A 9736-nucleotide genomic window follows, 5' to 3' on the forward strand; every position below is an offset into this window, starting at 1 on the left:
AATAAAACATAAGGAAATCTAAACTCCTTCTATGAGGCCAGCATTACCTTGATGCCAATACCAGGCAAAAAGCAGAATTACAGACCAATATCCCTGATGAACATGGATTCCAAAATTCTCAACATGATCCTAGCCACTAATATCCAACAGTACATTAAAATGATTATTTGCCACCACAAAGTGGGATTGATTCATAGCATGAATGAACATGTGATGAATTCAACATTCACAAATCAATCAATGTGTTTTGATTTTTTTTTGAGTTTTCCAAAGATTTATTGAAGCAGAAACAAGTTGGTCAGATACTTGTTGGAAAAAAAGCAGTTATTTTAATGGTATTCAAAAATACTTTTTAAAAAGTATTCTAGCACAAGTTTTCTTGGTAAACTAGATTATGTTGTAAACTTCTTCCTAAATCTTTTAAGAGTGTTGGTTCTTAAGAACTAGAGGTTATTCCTATTCCAAATCTATCTTGCGCTCCTGAAAAACTGCAGAAAGGCACTTGAAAGCTCTTTCTTTAAGATACGGATTTCTGTTTTTATTCTTGCTGGTAGTGACTGCTGCACCGACTCTGTGCCATCTTTACTCAAGGTCATCGTGATGCTGAGAAGTTTCATTGATAACCTGTCCATCTCTAGTCTCAACCGTCTTGATCAGAAGTGTCCTTTTTGAGTGAGTATCGACCAGAGGGAGGGAATCCAGATTGGTTTCCCTCAGGTTCAGGGAAGAAAAGTTTGGAAGAGGCAGAGCAATCCTGCTCTCCTCGCCTTCCAGCAGCTTCCTGTAGGTGGCAATCTCAATGTCGAGAGCCATCTTGACATTCAGCAGGTCCTGGTATTCCCGAAGGTGACGGGCCATTTCTTCCTTCATGTTCTGAATCTCATCCTGCAGGCGGCCAATAGTGTCTTGGTAGTTAGCAGCTTCGACGGCAAAGTTATCCTCCATTTCACGCATCTGGCGTTCCAGAGACTCATTAGTCCCTTTGAGGGCGTCCACTTCGCAGGTGAGGGACTGCACCTGTCTCCGGTACTCATTTGACTCCTGCTTCGCCTGGCGCAGGGCATCGTTGTTCCGGTTAGCAGCCTCAGAGAGGTCGGCAAACTTGGACTTGTACCATTCCTCAGCCTCCTGAAGGTTCTTGGCAGCCACGCTTTCATACTGCTGGCGTACATCTCGCAGGGCAGCCGTGAGGTCAGGCTTGGAAACATCCATATCGATCTGGACATGCTGGTCCTGAATCTGGGTCTGCAGCTCCTGGATTTCCTCCTCATGGAGTTTCTTCAAAAAGGCAATCTCTTCCTGCAAGGATTCCACTTTGCGCTCAAGGTCAAGACGCGCCAAAGAAGCATTGTCAACATCCTGTCTGAAAGACTGCAGGGTGCTCTCGGCTTCCTCTCTCTGAAGCATCTCTTCTTGCAACTTCTCCCGGAGCCGCATGATGTCCTCGGCCAGGTTGTCGCGCTCCACTTCGACGCGGGCCTTGTCGTTGGTGAGCTGGTCCACCTGCCGGCGCAGCTCCCGCATCTCCTCCTCGTAGAGGTCCCCCAGGCGCGATTTGCCCTGGCCCTTGAGCTGCTCGACCTCGGCTAGCAGGATCTTGTTCTGCTGCTCCAGGAAGCGCACCTTGTCGATGTAGTTGGCGAAGCGGTCATTCAGCTCCTGTAGCTCCACTTTCTCGTTGGTGCGGGTGTTCTTGAACTCGGTGCTGATGGCGTCCGCCAGCGAGAAGTCCACCGAGTCCTGCAGCAGACGCACGCCGGGGGCACTGCTCCGCAGACGCACCGCGGAGGAGCGCGTGACATACGCGCCGCCCGGGGACGAGGTGTAGAGGCTGCAGCTGGTGCTGGGGCGCAGCGCGCTGCCTAGGCTGTAGGTGCGGGTGGACGTGGTCACGTAGCTGCGCGTGGAGCTCGGCCGGCTCATGGTGCTGGGGCCGCTGAACATCCTGCGGACACAGACCTGGTGGACATGGCTGCAGGACAGGCGAGCGAGGGCGCGGTGGGTGTGGGCGGTTAGAGCGCTACTGCGTCTCTGGCGTGGGCGATCCCGGAGCGAGAGTGGCAGAGGCAATGTGTTTTGATTTTTATTGTAATTTTATTGTGACTGATTCTTTTATTAATGTGATCACATTAATAAAAGAAAAAGCAGACTATGGACTCTGAAAAACAACCTGAGGGTTTTGAAGGGTCAGGGGTGGGAGGTTGGGGCAACCTGAGGGTTTTGAAGGGTCAAGGGTGGGAGGTTGGGGGAACAGGTGGTGGGTAATGGGGAGGGCACGTTTTGCATGGAGCACTGGGTGTTGTGCAAAAAGAATGAATAATGTTACACTGAAAAAATAAATAAAATAAATAGCCACATTAAAAAAAAAAAAGAAAAAGCAAGAAACATGCTCCTTTCAATTGATGCTGAAAAAACATTTGACAAAATAAAACATGTGTTTCTGACTAAGACACTTCAGAACGTAGGGATAGAAGGAGCATTCCTCAATATCATAAAAACCATCTAAAGAAAGTCCACAGTGAATATCATTATCATTGGGGAACAGCTGAGAACTTATCCCTTAAGGTCAGCAAGGTGACTGGGATGCCCACTCTCACTAGTATTGTTCAACATAGTGCTAGAAGTCCTATCATCAGCAATCAGACAACAACACATAAATAAATAAATAAATGGCATTCAGATTGGCAAAGGAGTCAAACTCTCTCTTTGTAGATGACATGATACTTTATGTGGAAAACCCGAAATATTCCACCCCCAAATTACTAGTTTCATACAATAATTCAGCAATTTGGCAGGATACAAATCAGTGCACAAAAATCAGTTGCTTTTATATACACTAACAATGTAACTATAGAAAGTTAAATTAAGGAATTCATTCCATTTACAATAGCACAGAAATCTTAAGATACCAAGGAATAAATCTAACCAAAGAGGGGCGCCTGGATGGCTCAGTGGGTTAAAGCTTCTGCCTTCAGCTCAGGTCATGATCCCAGGGTCTCCAGATCGAGCCCTGCACTAGGCTCTCTGCTCAGTGGGGAGCCTGCTTCCCCCTCTCTCTCTGCCTGCCTCTCTGCCGACTTGTGATCTCTGTCAAATAAATAAATAAATAAATAAATCTTTAAAAAAATCTAACCAAAGAGGTAAAGTATCTAAACTCTAGAAACTACAAAACACTTATGAAAGTAATCGAGGAAGACACAATGATATGGAAAAACATTCCATCCTCATGGTTTAGAAGAATAAACATTGTAAAAATTTAAAAAGAAAAACAAAGCTGGGGGCATCACATTGCCTGACTTCAAACTATCTTTTAAAGCTGTGATCACCAAGACAGCATGGTATTAGTACAAAAACAGAAAAGAAACAGAACATAAAAGAGAATCCAGAAATGGATCCTCAACTCTATAGTCAACTAATCTTTGACAAACCAGGAAAAAATATACAGTGGAAAAAGACTGTTTCTTCAATAAATGATGCTGGAAAAGTTGGACAGCTACATACAGAATAAAACTGGACCTTTCTCTTACACCATAAACAAAGATAACTCAAAATGCATGAAAGACCTCAAAGCGAGACAGGAATCCATCAAAATCCTAGAGAAGAACATAAGGAGTAACCTCTTCGACATCAGCCACAGTAACTTCTTTCAAGAAACGTTCCCCATGGAAAGTGAAACAAAAGCAAAATTGAACTGTTGGGACTTAATCAAGCTAAAAATCTTCTGCACAGCAAAGGAAACAGTCAACAAAACTAAGAGGCAACCCACAGAATGGCAGATGATATTTGCAAATGATATCACAGAGAAAGAGCTGAAATCCAAGATCTACAAAGAACTTCTCAAACTCAACAGTCAAAAGACAAATAACCCAGTCAACAAATGGATAGAAGACATGCATAGACAATTCTCCATAGGAGACATACAAATGGCTAACAGACACATGAAAAAAATGCTCAGCATAACTAGCCATCAGGGAAATACAAATCAAAACCACAATGAGATACCACCTTACACCAGTTAAAGTGGCAGAAATTAACAAGACAGGAAACAACAAATGTTGGCGAGGATGTGGAGAAAGAGGAACCTTCCTACACTGTTGGTGAGAATGCAAGCTGTTACAGTCAGTCTGGAAAACAGTATGGAGGTTCCTCACAATTTTTAAAATGGAGCTACCTTACAACCAAGAAATTTTACTACTAGGTATTTACCCCAAAGATACAGATGTAGTTAAATGAAAGGGCACATGCACCCCAAGTTCATAGCAGCAATGTCCAAAATAGCCAAGCTGTGGGAGGAACTTAGATGCCCTTCAACAGATGAATGGATAAAGAAGATGTGGTCCATAAATATAATGGAATATTACTCAGCCATCAGAAAGGACGAATACCCACCATTTGCATCAACATACATGGAAATGAAGGGCATTATGCTAAGTGAAATAAACCAGGCAGAGAAAGACAATTATCATTTGGTTTCACTCATATGTGGAACATAAGCCATAGCAATGGAGGACAATAGAAGGGAGGGGAAATTTCAGGGGAGAAATCAGAGAGGGAGATGAACCCTGGGAAACAAACTGAGAGCTTCAGAGGGGAAGGGGGTGGGGGAGGAGGTAACAGGGTAATGGGTATTAAGGAGGGTGTGGGTGATGATGGGCACTGGGTTTTATATGTAACCAATGAATCATTGAACACTATATCAAAATCTAATTATGTACTATATAGTGGCTAACTTAACATAATTAAAAAATAAAATAGATAAAAAGAAAATGAAAAACAAAGAGGAACAATACCAGAGCTATTATGATCCATGTTTTTACACTATACTAAGCTATACTAATCAAAATACTATGCTTTGGCATAAATGCAGACACATAAATCAATGGGATAGAGTTGAGAACCCAATTATATATCCACATATATATGGTCAATTAATTTATGAGAAAGGGTAAATATATTCAGTGGGAAGAACAGTCTCTTCAATAAATGGTGTTGAGATCATTGGAAACTACATTCACTAGAATAAAACTGAATCACTACCTTACACCATACACAAATATTAATTTAAAATGAATTAGACTTGGAGCACGTGGGTAGCTCAGTGAGTTAAAGCCTCTGCCTTCAGCTCAGGTCATGATCCCAGAGTCCTGTGATCGAGCCCTGCATCGGGCTCTCTGCTCAGCAGGGAGTGTGCTTCCTCCTCTCTCTCTGCGTGCCTCTCTGCCTACTTGTGATCTCTGTCAAATAAATAAATAAAATCTTTTAAAAATAAATAAAATGAATTAGACTTGACTATAAAATCTGAAACCATTAAACTCCTAACAGAAAACATAACTACAAGTGCCTTGACATTGGTCTTAGCAATGTTTTGGTTTTGGTTTTGATTTTGGTTTTTACCCCACTCCAAAGACAAGGGAAACAAAAGCAAGAATAAACTAATCAGACAATATCAAACTGGGAAATTCCTGCACAGCAAAGGAAAACATTAACAAAATGAAATGATAATGTACTTAATGGCAGAAGATATTTGTTAATAGTATATCCAATAAGTGGTAAATATCTGTTTTATATTTAAAAATTCATACAACTTAATCACAACAAAAAACAATCCAATTTAAAAATGAGCAAAAGGGGACACCAGGGTTGCTCAGTGGGTTAAGCCTCTGCCTTCAGCTCAGGTCATGATCTCAGGGTCCTGGGACAGAGCCCTGCATCAAGGCTCTCTGCTCCTGCTTCCCCCTCTCTCTCTGCTTGCCTCTCTGCCTACTTGTGATCTCTGTCTGTCAAATAAATACATAAAATCTTTTAAAAAATTTTTAAAATGGGCAAATGATAAGTAGACATGTTTCCACAAAAGAGATACAGATGTCCAATAGGCATAAAATGCTCAATATCACTATTCATCAGGGAAATGTGAAGGAAAACCACAGTGAGATATTATCTCAAACTGGTCAGAATGGCTAGTATCAAAAGACAACAACCGGGGCGCCTGGGTGGCTCAGTGGGTTAAAGACTCTGCCTTCCACTCAGGTCATGATTTCAGGGTCCTGGGATCAAGCCCCACATCAGGATTTCTGGTCAGCAGGGAGCCTGCTTCCCCCTCTCTCTCTGTCTGCCTCTCTGCCTACTTGTAATCTCCATCTGTCAAATAAATAAAATCTTAAAAAAAAAAAAAAAACAACCAAGAAGTGTTGGTAACAATGTGGAGAAAGGGGATGCCTTATGAGCTGATGTTGGGAATGTAAATTGGTGCAGCCTTATTAAAAATAGTATAGAGTTTCCTCAAAATATTACAAATAGGATTACCATATAATCCAGCAATTCTATTTTTCAGTATCTATCCAAAGAAGGAAGGAAAAAATAAGAAAACAAAACCACAAATTGAAAAGATACATGAATCCCTATGTTCACTGAAGCATTATTAACAATAACCTATATCTGGAAAAAACCTAACTGTCCATCAATAGATAAATGAATAAAGAAGACATGAGATGATAGATAGATAGATAGATAGATAGATAATAGACAGATGATAGATGATAGATAGATAGATAGATAGATGATAGATGATAGATAGAAAATAGATATAGAAAATTATACATATATATAAAATTGAATACTATTCAGTCATAAATAAAGTAATAAATAAACTCTTGCCTATATCCAAATGATTTCACTTATATGTGGAATCTATAAAAGAATACACAACAAAACCCAGACTCAGATATAGAGTACAGAATGGTGCTTTCCAGAGGCGAAAATGTTGGAGGGGTAGACAAAATGAATGAAGGGGATCAATAGGTACAAACTTTTGGTTGTAAAATAAGTATTAGGAATGCAATGTAAAGCTCAGGGAATGTAGTCAATAATATAGCATTAATTTTGTTATAGATGGTAACTAGAATTATTGTGATGATCAGTTTGCACTGTATACAACCATACAGTTGCTATGTTGTACACATGAAACTAACAGAATATTGTATGTTAATTATACTTCAATTTAAAAAAAGAACCAAAGGAAACCATACTTAAAGAAATAAATGAAGACATGAAGACAATGTCATATAAAACACAAAATATATGTGAAGATAGAAATTATTTAAAAAAAATAGAAACTCTGTAGTTAAAAAATAAAATAACTGAAACTAAAAATTCATTAAAGAGGCTCAATGGTAGATTTGATATATGAAAAGACTGAGCAAATATGAAAACAGAACAGTAGATATTTTACAATCCAAAGAACAGAAGGATAAAAAGAACAAAGAAAGACAAACAGCCTCAGAGAAATGGGGAACACAATTTGTACACCAGAATACATTCATTAGTAGGAGTGCCAGGAAGAAGAGAGAAAAAGGAGAAAAAATGTATTTTAAGAAATAATGGCTGAAAAGTTCTCAAATTTGCTGAAACACATTATCTATACGTTCAAATGCTCAATAAAATCTCAGAATAATAAATACAAATATATCCACACCCACACAGTAAAAAAATACTTAAAAGATCCTGAAAGAAGCAATAATGGCTTATCATAGACTAACAACTGACTTCTTCTTAGGAACTATGGATTCTGGAATACACTCAGATGGTATGTTCAAAATCCTGAAACAAAAAGACTATTAACAAGGAATTTTGTAGCCAGAAAAACTCTCTTTCAATACACAGGCAAAATAGAGGGACTTAGGATAGAAGGGCCAAAATGGCAGAGGAGTGGGGGACCCTTTTTCAACTGGTCCCCTGAATTGCACTGGATACCTACCAGAGCACTGTGAACACCCATGAAATCAGCCTGACATGTATGATTATACACTTCTGGATCTCTATGGGGGCAGAGACTCATCAGTGGAGAGGTAAAAAGGATGGAGTTGGGAGTGCACTGGTAGATAGTGAAGGATAAACAGAAGGGTGAGAGAGCCACCAGAAGCAAACTGTTGGAAAGTAATACCCCAGTGCAAAAGTGCATACTGGCATTTGGGGACCAGCAACAGCTTGGTGACTGCTGGTTGCAAGACAGGAAGGGACTGATAACAGCACTCAAGCAGAACAAAGGACTTAAGGGGCAATTACTGGGACTAGGGAGCTGCAGGCACACCACCTGCCTGTGCCTGAGAGGACCAAGCACGGACTCAAGTCAGCAGTCCCTGGGACTGGTGGCTTTTCTGCCACCATAGTCGCTGCCCATCTCCACTGTGGCTGAAAGGACCTGGTGCGGACCTGAGTTAGTGGTCCTGGGAATGGCAGCCCCCAGGACCAGGCTCCCCTGGACCAGTATCAATTGTGGTTTTGGTGGCATGGGGTTACAGAGACATGCAGGAGCCTCAGGCAACCACTGAAATGGTGGCTGTGGTTGAGCACCACCTATGGAAGTCTGCAGTGTTCAGCAGAGTTTGCAGAGGGGAGTCTGTGTGTTCTGGACCATTCAGAGAGGAGCAGACTATGACTTCTTCTGAGGTGGTCTGGGTGCAAACAGTTTACTTTAATCTGACTGTCTGAAAAGGAGTGAAAAGCTGCCAGAGAACAAAAGCCTCTAAAGAACAAAATCCCCCAAAAAACAGTTCCATAGAGCCCTTGAGGGGGCAGGGCAACTCAGCCCAAGCAGGACTGACTGAAAAACAATGTGGCAGGCCCTTCCCCAGAAGACAAACAGAAAGAACAAGAGGACAACATTCACAGGGTTCCCATAAAACTGGAAAACCACAACACCAGGGGAAAATAGTATATTATGCTCCTGGTATTGCCTCACAGCCTGTATACTTCTTAGATACAACTTCTCATTCTCTCTCTCTCTCTCTTAAATTGTTCTCATGATTCTTGTTCTTTTTTTAAGTTACATACCATTTAAACTAGATGTTTAATACAGCATATTCTATAGTAACTATTTAAATTGAACTTTTTCATACATATACTTTTTTCTTTTTCTATTGATAGATAGATAATAGATAGTACAAGGTTCAATGTAGTCCTTTTTTTCCTTATTCAATACCACTTTTATATGTAGATGAGTTTTGATTTTCCTGTATCTTTGGAAAGTTGAGTTCTCTAAGAAAGATAAGATACACTGAGGAAGAACTGAAATCCCCTTCCTCACCCACATACCACCTTCCTGTCATGCCCCCTTTTTTATTTTTTTGATCTTTTTTCTTTTTCTTTTGTCAGTCTTTCTGTTTGTTTGTTTTTGTATTTGTACTTTATAAATCTTACTATTGGGGGTGGGTGCCATGGCTTAGTTGGTTAAAGCGCCTGTCTAGTATAAATCTTATTATTGGGGTCATTTTGATTGGTGTTTTTTTTCTTTCTTTTTTTTTTTTTTTGGCAGTGACTTCCAATTGCCCCAAAACTTCACAGGGTGCACTTTGCCTGGATAGTGCTTCATATTCACATGTGAATATTCATATTCACATCCCCTCAACCACAACTCAACAGAATGAAAAGGAGGAGGAATTCCAAGAAAAGACAAGACCTAGAGACAATGGCCTCTCCTGCAGACCTAATCGATATGGACATAAGCAAGATGGCAGAACTAGGCCTCAGAGTAGGAGATTTGAAAACAATAATCAGGCTGGAGAAAACTATTAATGGCAATACAGATTCATTAAGGGTAGAATTGAGAGCAGATCTGGCAGAACTTAAAAATGCTATCAATGAGATACAATCTAATCTACATACTCTAACAGTTTGAGTACATTATAAGAACAAATTATTGATTTTGAAGACAAACCAATAGAAAAGAAGGAGCAGGGGG

General features: G+C 40.4%; 1 protein-coding gene across 1 annotated transcript; it reads right to left on the reverse strand.

Moving 5' to 3' along the window:
- Positions 1-251: 251 nt before the first annotated feature.
- On the reverse strand, positions 252-8163 carry LOC123934656 (vimentin-like). Its single transcript, XM_045994776.1, has 2 exons — positions 8062-8163; positions 252-2031 (listed from the first exon to the last, which is right to left on the reverse strand). Exons 1-2 carry the CDS (start codon positions 8161-8163, stop codon positions 583-585), a joined length of 1551 nt encoding a protein of 516 aa, XP_045850732.1. The 3' UTR covers positions 252-582.
- Between the last annotated feature and the right edge of the window lie 1573 nt (positions 8164-9736).

Source organism: Meles meles, chromosome X (assembly GCF_922984935.1).
Source record: "Meles meles chromosome X, mMelMel3.1 paternal haplotype, whole genome shotgun sequence".
Taxonomy (NCBI): Eukaryota; Metazoa; Chordata; class Mammalia; order Carnivora; family Mustelidae; genus Meles; species Meles meles.